At 51.9% G+C, this 15,000-nt stretch overlaps 2 protein-coding genes across 2 annotated transcripts in view; one reads left to right on the top strand and one right to left on the bottom strand.

The window, feature by feature from the left end:
* Window positions 1-15,000, top strand: part of snd1 (staphylococcal nuclease and tudor domain containing 1) — a 149,050-nt gene that overhangs the window by 66,359 nt on the left and 67,691 nt on the right. The window lies entirely within an intron of this gene.
* Window positions 9,361-12,326, bottom strand: lrrc4.1 (leucine rich repeat containing 4.1). The gene has a single exon (XM_084483061.1). The coding sequence runs from the start codon at window positions 12,220-12,222 to the stop codon at window positions 9,400-9,402; it is 2,823 nt and encodes a 940-aa protein (XP_084339187.1). The 5' UTR covers window positions 12,223-12,326; the 3' UTR covers window positions 9,361-9,399.

Here is a 15,000-nt window from a genome sequence, read left to right as displayed (position 1 = left end):
TCCTCTCTCCTTCTCCCACCTTCTGTTTCTCTCCCTCCCCCTCCCCCATCAGGATCCTCTACTACGGGGGAGATGGATGGACCCAAACCCCCTCACTGCTCCTCACCTCCTTCTCACCCACTTTTGTCTCCCCCGTTCATCTCCCTCCTTCGGTTCACTCATGCTCCCTCTCGATACCCCCCCCCCCTCCCCCCACAGCCCCCTGTAGAACACAAAATCCTATTAATGCGTGTGTGTGTGTGTGTGTGTGTGTGTGTGTGTGTGTGTGTGTGTGTGTGTGTGTGTGTGTGTGTGTGTGTGTGTGTGTGTGTGTGTGTGTGTGTGTGTGTGTGTGTGTGTGTGTGTGTTACATCAAAGTAATCAAGTCTGAAGCAGGTCTCCTCTAAACGGCGCCCGGAGAGAGAGATCCCCAATTATCGGTCTCTCATGCCAGGCGGTGGCTCTCGGGGTTAGGTTCGGGGGGGATGGGGGCTTTGCCAAAGGGCCCCTCTGCCCATGGATTCGCAGGGGGGCCGTTCCATTAATGAGCTCATGGAGTGCTCTCTTCTTGGAGTGTGGAACCTGTCACCGTGGTACCACCTCTGAGGAGAGCCTGTTGGGCTGTTAGTGGAAAGGGCGGACGGGCAATTCGTAGGGAGGTTAGTCACAAATCAGCAGATTTTTGATTCATATAAAGTCATATAGCAGATCATCTGAAATCTGGGCCGTTTACGTTTGTTTTTGCTTCATATTTGCTTCAACCAATCACGTTGCTGGAGGCGGAGATTTGTAAGGTTTTAATTGGCTGACGGTGAACACAAACTCGGAAAGCACTAGCAAACTAACAAAACGGTGTCTGTAAACTAGACTACTAGGCAACTTTATATATACACTTATTCAAAATCCCCTCCTGAAAGCTTCATCCACACATGAGTTTTTCTTTGGACGAGTGTCTCACTAACTATACAGGAATTGACATAACACCCCACAGCTGTTCTGCTGGAACATTGTAGGACTGCCGGATACGAGATCAATGTATTTGCAATACATTAGTGATTTTCTCCCGTTTTCCCGCTGTTTTTGAGGTCAATCAATGTTGGTTTCATGGGTGTTCATCGTTCAATCTATGTTTTAAATCTGATGTCATTGAAACAAACTCGGCAATGCATTTATTGGTTTGGCATTTTGGAGGCATTGCGTTTGTCCCCCTTATGATCAATGCGTTTTGGTGTCCTGTCCAACGTTGGCTGGAGATGCACATTTCAATGTACCTTTGACTTAATTATTCAACATTTTACGAGGCAGTGGTGGCCGGGCAGTTGTATTACAATAATGGAGGACTTCTAGGCTTGGCTGGACCACCGGCGACGCAGGCTTTTTAATCAGGCTACTCTGCGGAATTGCTTCAGGACTTCACGTGTGATTTGCACAACGGCTGCTTTAGCGGCTCGCTTCTTTTTTTATCCTGCCTCGCGGTGCTCTCTCGCCCCTCTCCCCCTTCTCAGCCCCCACACACACTCATGCGCACATGCACGCGCACCGTAACCAATGTGTCGTTCTTCTTCTGCGCTATTAATAGGTCGTCTCGTCAGTGCTCCGCATCCAAGGGGGGCGTGGCACGTTTGTGTCCACTCTCAGAGAGACACACACACACGCACACAGACACACAACAGACCTCTGCAGCCTGAGTCGCGCCTTCTCTGTGGGTGGAATTATTCCTTTATTCCCCTCATTCCTTGTCTTGGGTCTACACTGTGGTTTAACACAGGCGATCCGAACGCAGATCATGTTTGGTCTCTGATTCTTTCATTTTAATGGGGAGTTAAAACCCCCGTCTCAGCAGGGGAACTTCTGCCTACAAGTTTTTAAAAAATGCTTTCCGAGCAGTTGTGACAGTCGTACAGGTTTTAGAAAAACGGGACACCATGGATTATCTAAAAGCGAGTGCGTCTAAAACCCACGTCACACTCAGCTGGGAGTTGCAGAGCTCGTGTATTTCACAGAATTCCCCCCGTGTTACAACTTAATACGTTTGAAAAATACCACGGAAATGTTCCCCACCACTCGGTGAGTCCCCAAGGAACTGATCCCAACTGATAAAAGTGACTTTGGGATTAACTTGCTCTCTAAATATTCCACCACCACACAGTAGAGAGAGTCTCACCACAGTGAGGCAGCGCATGCTCCCACACCACTACTTATGAGGAAATAGCTGTCGTCAACATCTTCCAACGCTGTCGATGCTAAACACCCCAAGACCAATAACGCAGGGGAGATACACACACCGCAAAGAGTGTTCTGCTATCGATTTGTTTTGTCTGTAAGGAGGACTGCTGACATACACACAGACAAAGGCTCTCACACACACACATGGTCTCACACACAAGCACACACATGTAAAATATGCTGCAGCCGCAGAAATATATCCGCCTCCCTCCAAAGAAAGAAACGAGGGATTCGAATAAAAGGCTTAGTCATCTAAGCAGCTTGAGTAGTATGGATTTAAGCTGGATTCCACCAGTTGTCCTGTCCAGAAAGGTGCACTACACCAGGCCTCCCTTACCTGCAGCACGGCTTGCACGTGTTGGCTCACACAAAATCAGCATTCTTGTGCTTTTCCTGCACTACTCCATAGAGACCCCCACTTTTCGTCTACCCGACGCCATGCTAACCTTCACCGCCTTTCATCTCTCCCGTCGTTTCCTCCGGCACGCCGGCCGTTCCAGCGTGTCACCTCCCCCGCATCGTCGTCTTCCTCCTCCTCGCCCGGCAGCGGTTCAGTCTGCGGGCCGTCCTGCCACGTCTTAGATCCGGGCGCCTTTGATCGCGGCGGCGCCCTCTCACTCTCCCTCTTTGATTGTTGTTTTCGGTGTATTCTCCTCCCGCCGTCTGTTTTGTCTCGTCTCCGCTGGCCTTTCTTTGATGTCGCCCTGCATCGCCGACGCCATCTGCCCCCCCACCCCCCCCGCGCGCACACGCGACCCCATGCCACGATGCACTCCCAGGGTGTCTACACCCGCGAGGATGCTTGACATTAGAACGGATACACTCACATTTTTAGTTTTAATTTACTTTGTTGTCGTCGTCATTCTTTCTATTTTGCAACATGAATCACACCGACTCTGACTTTAGACCTTTTTATTTATTCTAGTCTTCGCCGGCTTTCATTACAGCCCTGAAAAGGATTGTTCATAATGAGTTGGCTTATTTCCATACTTCCAGTGCACAGAGGCACAAACAGCGCTGTGTTTGCTGTGGCAGAGCCCGGAGTCTAGTGTCAAACAGTGGCGGTGCGTACATTTACACTGTCTATTATATACACTATAACATTTAGCTTGGCATACGACACACACACCTTTGTCTAATAACCTGGGAATTGTGTTCCCTATCATCACACACAGCCTGGATGAATTCATAGATGAGGTTGGATACGATGGAACTGTACGGATCCCCACGGGCTTTCAACAAACAGGGGGATGAGCATCTCATTGGCTTCATGATAGTCCTCATGTACCTGATTGCACTGTGCTGCTTCACATCACTGGCAACTACGGAGCCTGATCTGGTCCCATCAGTCATAGCCCCACCGGCCCTCAGATAGGGCTGTCCGCGGAGCGGAGCTTTTGTTTCTCCTACTCGTGATTTTGCTCTGCGTCTCTTTCCGTCCATCTGTCTGTACGTATGTCTTCCTCTCACACTGTCTCTGGATTGATGGATATTACTGTGTGGGGCTGCTTTCCATTCCTCTTACTCCAGTCTCACACACGACATTGTGTGTGTGTGTGTGCGTGTGTGTGTGTCCTATACACCCCTCCCCGACCCCTAACCCCGTCAGATCTGTGGCCCTGTCAGCACAGTGGGGTGTGTCCCTTCAGCTGACATGAGTAGAGGCAGGCTGGGGGGTGAGAGGGGCAGGGTGGGTGAGGGGGTGAACAGTGCCCTGGTCCTGACTCATGTTGACTCACAAGCAAGCATGCTCCCAGGCCTGCTCAGAATAGACCCTGTCTGCCACACACACACACACACACACACGCGCGCACACACACACACACACACACACACACACACACACACACACACACACACACACACACACACACACACACACACACACACACACACACACACACACACACACACACACACACACACACACCGCTGCTCTATTACGTAGCCCCCCACCCCGTACTCTATCAACTGTCCCTGCGTGCTGCACGGACTCGGGACGTGGGGAATGGGTGGAGGGTGGGTGGGTTGCCAACGCCGCGTTCAACTGCTCATTTGTATTCACATGCTGTTGGTTCTGAAGTCGTCAGACAGACACACAGACTGTAGTGGGTCTGGCTTCAGGGGGACATGCCCCTCTATAGGTATTCCTGACGATGTAGCGGAAAAAAAGTAGGCTAGCTTTCTTTTTCCTGCACATCTACTGCTTATTTTAGATCTTGAATGTGCTTAATTGCCTCCTCGATGTTCAAAAAAAGGACAAGGAAGAGTGCAAAAAAAAACCCCGCTGCATGCAATTTGCCGTCGGTGGCTGACTTTGACCCGTATCGTCAAAGTCAACGGCTGGCGTGCACCGACGTCTCTTCCATAACGCTGACCTCTTATTCCTCCCGTCACTCCTCTCCACCTCGTCCTCCCCCTCCTCTTCCCCCTCCTCTCCCCTCCCTGAAGTAGCCCCAGCGGTCCAGTCCATTACTGGTATCAGCACAGCCTGTCTGCTGTATTCTCTGTCGTAGCCGTGGTAACGCGGCCGCCACCGTCCAACCCCCTCTCCCATCACCCTGACACCTCCTGCGGTGCAGCCACGGCTGTCCACCAATCAGGGAGCAGCAGCGCAGAGCTGAGCTGGCTCCATATATCCCCCCTTCCAGCCCTAGCTGGCACTATTGCATCACGTTCCCCACGTCCACCGCCTCTCTCTGGCTCTTCCTCGCTCTCTCACGTCCACCGCCTCTCTCTGGATGTCCCTCGCTCTCTCATTCCTCGTTCTCTCCACAATGTTCTCCTTTTTTAGTTTGTTCTGACCTTTTTTGTATTCTTTTGCTTTTCTTTTTGTCCTTTCTTTGTATAATTGTGTTTTTGTTTTTCATTTTGCTTCCATTTGCTTTCCCTGCCCTAGTCTCGTCTTTTCTCTCTCCTCCCTCCCTCGTAGACACACAGTTCTCTTTTGTTCACACACAAGTAGCCTGTGCTTCTCCCTCTTTTCTGCCTCCTTAGCACTTTCCTCTCTCCCCCCGCATGTATATTGGTGCCTTCTTATCTTTCACCTTTGCATTACACCTCCCCCCATCTTCCTCTTCCCTTCTTCCTCCCACCTGAGAAATCCTATCCTCCTGGTCCGTGGCCTCCGCTAGCCAGGGCTCTCTGGGTCTCTGTTGCACTGCACTCTCTTATTGAACGGCGTCATGATTGCTAATGAAGTATGCGGAAAGCACGGGAGGGAAGAGAAGGAGCCAACGGAAGGGGAAGGCGGGGATGAGATGTTTCCCATGGACTCCCCTTTTCTCATGTTCCGCTTGTCCCCGGCCACTCTGAGTGACCACCCCCCACTCAAATCCACCCCTCACCCCGGGTCTGATGGACCCCCACAGCCCTGTCAAATCACCCATTAGCATGCTGAAGGCATCTGCAACCGCGTGTCCCCCTAAATCAGGCTAAGGCGACGCATGTGGTGGTGGTGGTGGTGGTCAGGGGGGGGGGGGATGGCGTTGATGCTTTGAAGCAGCACAGTGCAGCAGAGAGACTAGCCCTCTGGTGCTGCAAGGGGGCTCTCGGCCAAGTCCAGTGTAGCATGGCTGAGATGAAATGCCATCACGCAGTAGCATAGACGCGCTCCCCGAGAAGAAGGCAGGGTCTGCTGGATGTTGTTCACGCTGTGCATTTGCGTACAGAGCAGAAATGGACACACATCCGCCCTCCTTTTGTTTTCACCCATGTGTTGAGACACCCACACCTGCTACTCTGTGACAAATGGAGAAACTCCTACACTTTTAATTTTTTCATCGACGCTGTATATTCAAAACAATTACGCATAGACAATACGGCGGAGAGCAAATGCATGCATGTCTGGGTGAGTGCCAAAGAACACGGGCTGGGTTGGCTGTTCCCTGCATGAACCGGATGTTGATGCTCTCTGCCTTGAAGGAACAAGGATCAAGCTGTGCATTTTTTTTAAATGCAGCCTGCTGATGTAAACCCACTTTTCACTTTTTGTTTGATCCACCCTGATCAGAAAATGTTGCTGACGCTAGTAAACACACTGACGCCGGCTCACGACGCGCACACGTGCACACGCACACACATGCTTTCCACACTTCAATCAAACTCTGCTTGCCCTAACCTGTTACAGTACCCTGAGAGGGGGAGGGGGGAAGAGAGAGAGAGCTTATGAAACGATAAATAAAAGCTCACATGTCCAGGGGCGGGACGTGAGTCATTCGGAGGGATGGAGTGGGATGCACGCCTGATCTGGTCCCGGCCGGCGTGAGCCTAAGTGTCCAGCGCTGATGGTCCTGGCTGCACTGCAGTGGGTTATATTTATCCCAATAGGATGACAGCAGCTGGGGTGCCGGGTACAACGCCAGCCTTCTAGGATCCTCACAAGGAACCGTGACGCAGTACTCTCTGCTCTTAGCATGCAGCTACACCCTAGCCGCTGACTTTGGGAGTGTGTGTGTGTCGGGGGTGTTGGTGGGGGCACTGCCCTGCTTGTTGCACCCTGCAGTTGATCCCTATGATCTGTGTTCGCCCTGATGCATTTCTGTTCTTCAGGGGGTGGTGGATCTCACAACGTTTTGCCTTCCTTTACCTTATTGCCTTTACCCCATTCTATGTGATTAAGTGTGCACGTTTTCCAAACCCTATAACTGTGAAAAACACATTTTGGCGCTACTCCCCCTCCGCCCCACCTCTCCCCTCCCATCCTTCTACGCAGCAAAACAGATGCTCGACTTAAGAGGGTGACTAAAAATACAGACATGCACCAAAACACTGGCCCACTTTAAAGTTCGACCTCAGAATGCATCACGGTAAATGTGCACAAGCATGCAAAATGTGATGAAAACACGGCACACTCTTCTGTAAATGATGCCATTCCTGTTAACAATTTACCAGGAATCTCTGCACTTCTCTCTTCACCCCTATCTCGCCTCCCCGAACCACTTATCGGTCAACGGCATACTTTGGAACAAATACAACCGTACCATTCTACTTGCATAGCTCTATAGAGCAGGTCAGACACATCAAAACCCCTTTACCAACACGTTTTCCTTTCTGTGGCAGCAGACCCATGACACCCTCAGCAGCCGTCCATCGGCAGTCCCCAGCTCCCTCCTGTCCCCTCTCTCCACCTCAAAGCCATAAAAATGCCCCGGCCCCAAAGAACACTACCCTGTTGTTTGCTGAGACATCCTCCCACCGCAACCCTCCCCACGGTGCCAGCCCGGGGGGGGGGGGAAGACGACGACATAAACCCGCCCCACACCTCCAACAGCTGCTGCCTCCTCCCCCCCCCCACACACATCAATGCAGCCCTTACGACCCGATTCTCTGCGCTGACCCGACAGAAAAGCTTCCTGCCGCCGGTGTCTCTCCTAACCTTGATCCCTGCACCCTTCAGCGCCTGCCTGCCTGTCACCGTGTCACTTCCTCCTTTTCTTTTTTCTCGTTCCCTGCTCTCCCGCCCTCATCCTAGTTTTTTTTGTTTTTGCCTTCCATCTCACCTCACCCCACCTGGGCCCTCTCTCTCCCTGCATGCTAATGAGGCAGCATGCCGGCAGCACGGTCCCTGGGGTCGTTACGTGGTCGCTGGAGACGGATGTAAGGGGACCGTCTTACGCCAAGGCGAAAGGGGGGGGGGGGGGGGGGGAACTGCGGCAGCCTTGCTTGTGTGTGTGTGTGTGTGTGTGTGTGTGTGTGTGTCATCCCTCTCTGTTAGGCAGAGCGATCTGCAGCTATATTATGATTGAGGGTGGGGATAATGTCGAAGATGAAGAATGTACAGTTAACAGCAAGACCCGTAACCATTTGTCATCATATAGAGTCCCCATGCTGAGTGATGAAGGCACAACAGCTGCTAATACAATGAGCGGGGAAATGAGAATCCCTGCTTTACCCTTTGGCAAAGTGTCAGGGAGTCGCAAATGATCTTTCACCTGAAAACTCTCACCTATCCAAACGTCAAGACTGTCGGTTAACAATGCCATTCATTAAAAAAGGAGCAATATATCACACCACAGGCTACCGTCAATCCACACACATAATGCAATCCACGTCTCAATCAGGGGAAATGAGATAACATCGTTTTTCACTGGAGTGAGCCCCTTCTGCACATTTCTCAGTTCACGCATTGCTCAGAACCCTCTCTGGTATCTGCACCGTCCACCCTTCTGTTGCACTATGTCAACGGCTTAACGTCAGCGGTGGATGAATCCCAGTAGAACCCGTACACAAGGTTTGTTATGCGTTTCTAAATGAGCGCGAGGCACTTCTGCACCATGATTCATTCTGCCTGAGTCACTCGGCACACTCAGGGTTAAAGCGTCGCTGCAGCGTCTTACTGCAGTGTCTAAAGCGCTCGGCTGATCGCTACAGTGGAGGAGAAGGAGAACCAGGGGAGGAAAGAACGTCTCTCTCTGATGCCTCTCTTTTTTTTGTTTTTTTTCTTCCAAAAATCCATTTTATTGCATGTATAACATTTTGGCACAGTACAAATTCATGGTGCTTTTACAAGGTAAACCTGTAAAGATCAACACTGACCTTTTTTCTGTATTTCTTAAAGAAAGTCATCTCGGTATAAATGATTTTTTTGTTTCATTTTTCTTTTTACTGCATTCTCCGTAGCATTGTTTAAAAATCACACAGAATGCCCCTTTTTTTTTTAAAACAAGACTACCCTCATTTGTGTCAAAGTCAAGACAGCATCTTAAACAACCCGTCTCTTTAAATAGAAGTTACAAGTTAGAAAATAGTTTCAATTTATTTCTTTAATATAATATGCTTTTCTATCACCAGCCCATGGTAGGTTCAACGTTTCCATATATATGTATATATATACATATATATATATATATATATATATACATATATATATACATATATATACATATACATATATATATTTATATATATATATATATATATATATATATATATTTATATATATATATATATTTATATATATTTATATATATAATTTATTTATAAGCATGTACAACAATAAATCGTCAGTCTTTTTATAATTTTGCACTCTGTACAAAAACTTAATTCCTGTCCTTTTTCTGTTGTGCATTCTATTGCATGGGTCTATGAGATAAGTGGGGGCAGAGTATGGGGGTTAATGGGGAGAGAAAAGGGTGTACGGGGGGGGGCGGGGGCAGGGGGGGTAGTTGTCACTGGCGTTTGTCTGAGGCCTTGTTAAATCTGAGTCTCCTGTACTTTCTCCTTGTTGTGAGTTTTTACGGCAAAGGGCTCGGCCATAGCCGTGATGGTACTTGGTAAGGTTCGAGGGAGTGAGTTCCCCACGTTGTTTTCTGTCCATTTCGCTCCGTGGCCCGTTGGTTTGTAGGTGTTGTATTTTGGCTTCATGGTGCCATGCTCCCCATTGTTTGGACTGTAGTCCATTTTGTGGGGACTGTAATCCATTCTGGGTCTCTGTGTATGGGGGCTGAAATCAGACTTGAAAGCACTGTAATCCATTTTGTGTGGGCTGAAGTCGCTCTGGACACCGCTGTAGTCTGCCGTCCTGTGGGGGGCGTAGGGGTCCTTGTAGCTGCTGACGTCCTGCTTGGGTCTCTGGGTATTGTAGTCCATTTTGGGTTTGGGCTGAGTACTGTAGTCGGGTTTGTAAGGACTGTAATCAGGCTTGGGTCTGGGGTGAGTGCTGTAGTCTGGCTTGAATGGACTATAGTCCCCTTTCTGTTTTGTGTGTGTATTGTAGTCAGATTTCAATGGACTGTAGTCATGTTTTGGTTTTGGTTGGGTGCTATAATCTCTTTTGAAAGGACTAAAGTCGGGTTTCTGTCTTGGATGAGTGCTGTAGTCGGGTTTAAACGGACTGTAGTCTGTCTTAGCTTTCGGATGATTACCAAAGTCAGTGTCAAACGGGCTGTACTCCACTTTAGGCTTGTGAGTGCTGTACTCGGGTCTAAACGGGCTGTAGTCGGCCTTCTGTCGATGAAGGCTGAAATCCGGGGTCGATTTCTGAGTACTGTAATCCATGGTGGGTTTATACGTAGTATACTCAGCCTTGGGCTTATGGAGTGTGAAGTCTGGTTGGGGTTTGTACTCGGCCTTGGGTTTATGGAAGCCGTAGTCGGTCTTGTGGCTCATAAAGTTCAGTTTGTGGATGCTGTTGTGGTCCCGGATCTCGGGCAGTGACATGGCAGCCTCCTGAGCTGCGGAGGCCGGGGGTGGCAGGTCCTCGTCGTCTACCTGGATGATCTCCACGGTGCGGGCGGCTGCTACCGTGCTTCTCTGCTGGTGGCGCTTTCGGAGTTTGTAGAAGGCGATGAGCATGATGGCAGCCAGGAGCGTCACTGCCACAAAGCAGCCAATGATGATCTTGGTGGTCTTCATCACTTCGTCCAGGCTGGGAGCGCTCTTGCCTGGCTTGCCAGTGGCACCTTTGGGTCCTGGCGCCAACGATGGCTTGGCGACAGCTGGTGGGCTGTCGGTGCTCTGCAGTAGCACAGTTGGCGTGGAGATGAAGACCGGGCGAAAGACGGAAGGGGAGGCAGTGGTGGTGGTAGTCCCTTGGCTGCCGCCTCCTCCGGCAAACCCGGCACCTGCAGCGACGGCTGTTGTGGTGGTTTTAGTTTTGGGCATCTCAGTGGTTGGTCCCATGACCTCGACAGTCACTGTGGTGAAGTAACTCAGGTTGGATGTGTTGAGCTCGGCCGCGCTCACATTGAGATAGGCCGAAGCGTTGGAGTTCCCGGCGGCGTTGGACACCATGCAGGTGTAGGTGCCTGTGTCTGCTGCGAGGACGTTGGAGAAGTTAAGGGTCCCGTCGTTGAGGACCGATATCCTCAGGTGACTGGTGGCGTGTGTCAGGACAGTCCCATTGGGCAGTAGCCAGCGCACCGAAGACATTGGCGCCGTACGACACCGAAGCTCCGCCACCCGCTCAGCAGAGATGTTTAAATCCCTCGGAGCGTCCCCGATGAAGGGGGCCGAACATTGCAGTCCGGAGGCATCCTCCTTGTCCACTTCCACCAGTTGCCGCCCTTTCATGCTAGCAGGTGAGTGGCAGCGGCCACAGCAGGTGGAGTTAGTGGGGATATATTCCCTCAGCCAGCGGGCCAGCCACACCGACTCACAGCCACAGTTCCAGGGGTTGTGGTGGAGATGCAGCTCCACCAGATATCTCAGTGGGGAGAAGAGATCATGTGGCAAAGCACTGAGATTGTTATGGGCCAGATTGAGTTCCACTAAGGAGGACAGGTCGTCGAAGGCGTTGCGCTCGATATCGGTGATCTTGGAGTTCATGACCCACAGCTTTTTCAGCGAGCGCAGGCCTCTGAAGGAGCCGGGCTTTATCTCTGGGAACAGGTTCTCTGAGATCTCCAGTTCTTCCAGTCCTTTCAGTGGGCTCAGGTTGGGCATGTCGCCCCTTATGTTGCACATTCCGAGGTTGAGGTACTTAAGGTTCTGCAGGCCTTCAAAGGCACCTTCCGAGATGTACTCCAGCTTCCTCAGCTCGCCCAGGTCCAGCCGCATGAGGGAGGGCACCCGGTTGAAGGCGTAGGAGGGGATGCTCTCGATGGGGTTGTTCCTCAGCCAGAGCTCCCTCAGTTTGGACAGATACTCAAAGGCCCCGCTGGGCACCACGGTCAGGCGGTTGTCAAACAGCTCCAGCGTGTTGAGGCTGGTCAGTCCGTTGAACGCGCCCACCTCAATCTGTCGTATGGCGTTGCGGCCCAGCTGGAGCACCTCAAGGTGGTGCAGGTGACGGAAGGAGTCGGCCTGCACCGCCTCGATGGCGTTCTCCATCAGATTGAGGTGGCGCGTGTTGGCAGGGATGCCCGGGGGTACGCGGGTCAGTCCTCGGCGGGTGCACACCACCTTCCCCTGCTGGCTACTGCAGGAGCACTGCGGTGGGCAGCCCTGGGGGGCCGCGGCCGCCGCCCCCACTAAGCCCAGCGAGGAGCTGCTCCATGCTCGCGCCATCAGAAAGACTACACAGAGCAGGGCGGCTTTCCTGGCTCGACGCACAGCTACCCGCCCCAGAAGACTCATGATGTGGCACGTTCATAATTCAGCATCATCCGGGGGGGGAGGGGGGTGGAGGGGGGGGGACGGGTGTAGGGGGGGGCGGGTCTTCTGTTGTTTAAGGATTCAATGGGAAATGGCGAGTTTGAATGGCCTTGGCTCAGAGGAGGAACCACGTCCGAGCAGGGGGTTGATGGGGTGGGGGAGGAGGACTGGGGACCTGTGGTTTGGATGCTCTGCTAACAGCAGAGTTGCCCAGTCTTGGGTGAAGCAATACTTTTTTTTTTTTTTTTGGTGGACTTCACTCAGGGGAAGGGAGGGGCTGGAGAGGGCTGCCTTCACTTAAAACGTGTGCAGGAGAAAGACACATAAAGCAACCAAATAGCATTTAACAAGGCGCAGGGCAGGGTGTTACAAATGAATGCAAAGAGGGTTTGAAACACTAGACACCTACCTCAAGTAAAAATAACACGTCCTTGAATTGAGATCTATAGCTTCACTCCTTTTTGCAATGACAGACCAAGCAGAGTGATGTTCACATCAGCGCCGCATACATCCCCGAGAGCATTAAAGAAAACGTTTCAACGTCTGCTCTGTCAATCACAAATCAACACCAGACCAAGAAGAAAGCGTTTTTGTAAATCCAAACGTCCGAATAGAAAGGGTTTTAAAAGGCCTTCTTGTGAATGTTTTTTTTCGCGTTTTTTTTTTTTTTTTGTTCGCTGATCCTCGTTAGTACGAAGAGAAGAGGAGGAGGAGAAAAAAAAAAAGAAAACCGCTTAAGATGTGAATCCAGTCAGGCTCCAGCTGCAGCAGTGGTCCCCCGCTCTCCTGCAGCGCTCCGCTCCGCAGAGACCCCTTGTCCTTGGAATCCCAGGGTCGGTCCCCTGCTGGCTAGACTCCGTCCCCAAGTCTCCATCGCCCCGGCAGCCATGCAAATGAATGCATGTCCTCACACACACACACACACACACACACACGGTCACTTGCTCGCGCACACGGTCTCTCGCAAAACACAAAAGAGATTCTGCTTCTTCTTCCCGGCGGAGAGAGGAAAAAAAAGAGACCGAAAGCAGAACGCCGGAGATGGCCGCCTTTTGTGTGAGTGGGTTCGGAGAGGTTGAAGAGAAAATATAAATTCCACAGCCCTTTCAAGTTCTGTCTTTTGTTTCTGGTTGTAAAGAAAGGGGTCGGGGGGGTCGAACCAAGAGCAGGGGAAAGGGAAGGACAAAAAAAACTGACCCCCGCTTTCTTTTCGTCCGTCCACTTTTTGATAGTCAATCAGTCGGTTGGTCAGTCTGGAATCCTTTTCTCCGACACTCGCTCGCTCTCACTCTCTCTCTCTCTCTCCCTCTCTCTCTATATCGCTCGCGCTGCAAGTGTGGCGTGTCCACTTTTTTTCTCTCTCTCCCTCTCTCTCCCTCGTGCGCTCGCTCTGTCCCTATCTCTCCCCCTCTCTTATCTCCGCCTCGTAGCACTCGGTTTGGTTTTAGGATGGGGGGGGGGGGGGAAGAAGAAAAGAAAAAAAAAAAGAGCTAAGCGACGTGCGCCGTCGTCATTAGCTTCTCCGTATCTCTCCGTCTCTCTTCTCCCGTAGCTCCCCCGCGTTCAAACCCAGACAAATCCGGTCGAGGATCCCACGCGCTCATACACCGTGCCTGCTTCGACGCTCACACACATACACACACACACACACACGGCGGCGGCGGTAGCGGAGGCAGTAGCGGAGGCAGCAGAGGCAGGAGCAACAGCACCAGCAGAGAGAGCCGGCCCGGCAGAAAGAGAGAGAAGCGTCAGCGGTGGCGCGCACGGCAGCAGCTGGCTCCCGCGCACTTCCCCATAATCCGTCAATTTCTTCAGAGGATGGAGGGGCGGGGAGGTGGAGGGGCGGTCGATTGGTTGGTTGGAGGTGGGGGTTGGGGGGGGGGGGGGGTGTGGATGGAGGGGCAGGGTTGGGTGGGCTGTAGAGAGAGAGAGAGAGAGACGGCGTGCCCGGGAGGGAGTGAGAGGAGCTGTTGTAGTAGGGTTGAGCTCTAAGGGGGGGGGGGTGTGTGTGTGTGTGTGGTTGTTAGACGGAGGTGGAGAGGGTGGGAGTGTATCCTTTTTTTTTTTTTTTTTGAGAGGCTCAGCAGCAATCGCAGTCTTTGGTAAAAGAACCTCTCTTTCTCTCTCTCTCTCTCTCTTTCTCTCTCTCTCCGTCTCTCCCTACTTCCGTTCCTCCCTTTTGGGTCCTTCTCTCCTGAGTTTCTCTCTATTTTTCTCCCCCTCTGTTCTCCCCTCGGCGTGCCGGCAGGGCTCCTTTGTAGATTTTTCTCCGGTGCTTCCGACGCGCTACTCGGAGAACCACTGCTAGCGCAGCATTCGGGGGAGGAGAGCAAGAGAGGGGGGGGGGAGAGAGAGAGAGAGAGAGAGAGAGAGAGAGAGAGAGCAGGAGAGATGGAGAGAGAGGCAGAATGCCGGGCGAGCGGCTCACAGGCGTGACGTGAACAGCGTCGACGGGGAAAGGATCCGCTGTAGCAGCGAGAGAGAGAACCTGCCCTGTGGCTTGAATGTCTCTCTCTCTTACTTGCTTGCGCGCTCTCTCTCTCGCTTGCGCCGTCGCTCTCTCTGGCGTGCTCTCTCGCTCTCACTCACTCTCTCTCCGCTTGTGCTCTCCTCCCTCCCCTCCCTCCCTCTCCCGGTGAGTCCGCAGTGTCCTGGGGTAGTTGTGAGCTCAGACCACTCAAACCCTTTTAGAGCTCTTGCCCTCTACCAAAAAAAAAGCAGTTCTCCCTCCCTGTCCTCCGTCTCTCTCTCTCTCCACCT

This window comes from Micromesistius poutassou, assembly GCF_964030765.1.
Source record: "Micromesistius poutassou genome assembly, chromosome: 18".
In the NCBI taxonomy this organism is placed as follows: domain Eukaryota; kingdom Metazoa; phylum Chordata; class Actinopteri; order Gadiformes; family Gadidae; genus Micromesistius; species Micromesistius poutassou.
Note: the sequence above shows the minus strand (reverse complement) of the source record. Positions and strands in the feature narration are given on the sequence as shown.

What these genes read in the sequence shown, in the direction of transcription:
- lrrc4.1 (XM_084483061.1), bottom strand. Translation starts at nt 12,222, where the DNA reads ATGAGTCTTCTGGGGCGGGTAGCTGTGCGTCGAGCCAGGAAAGCCGCC.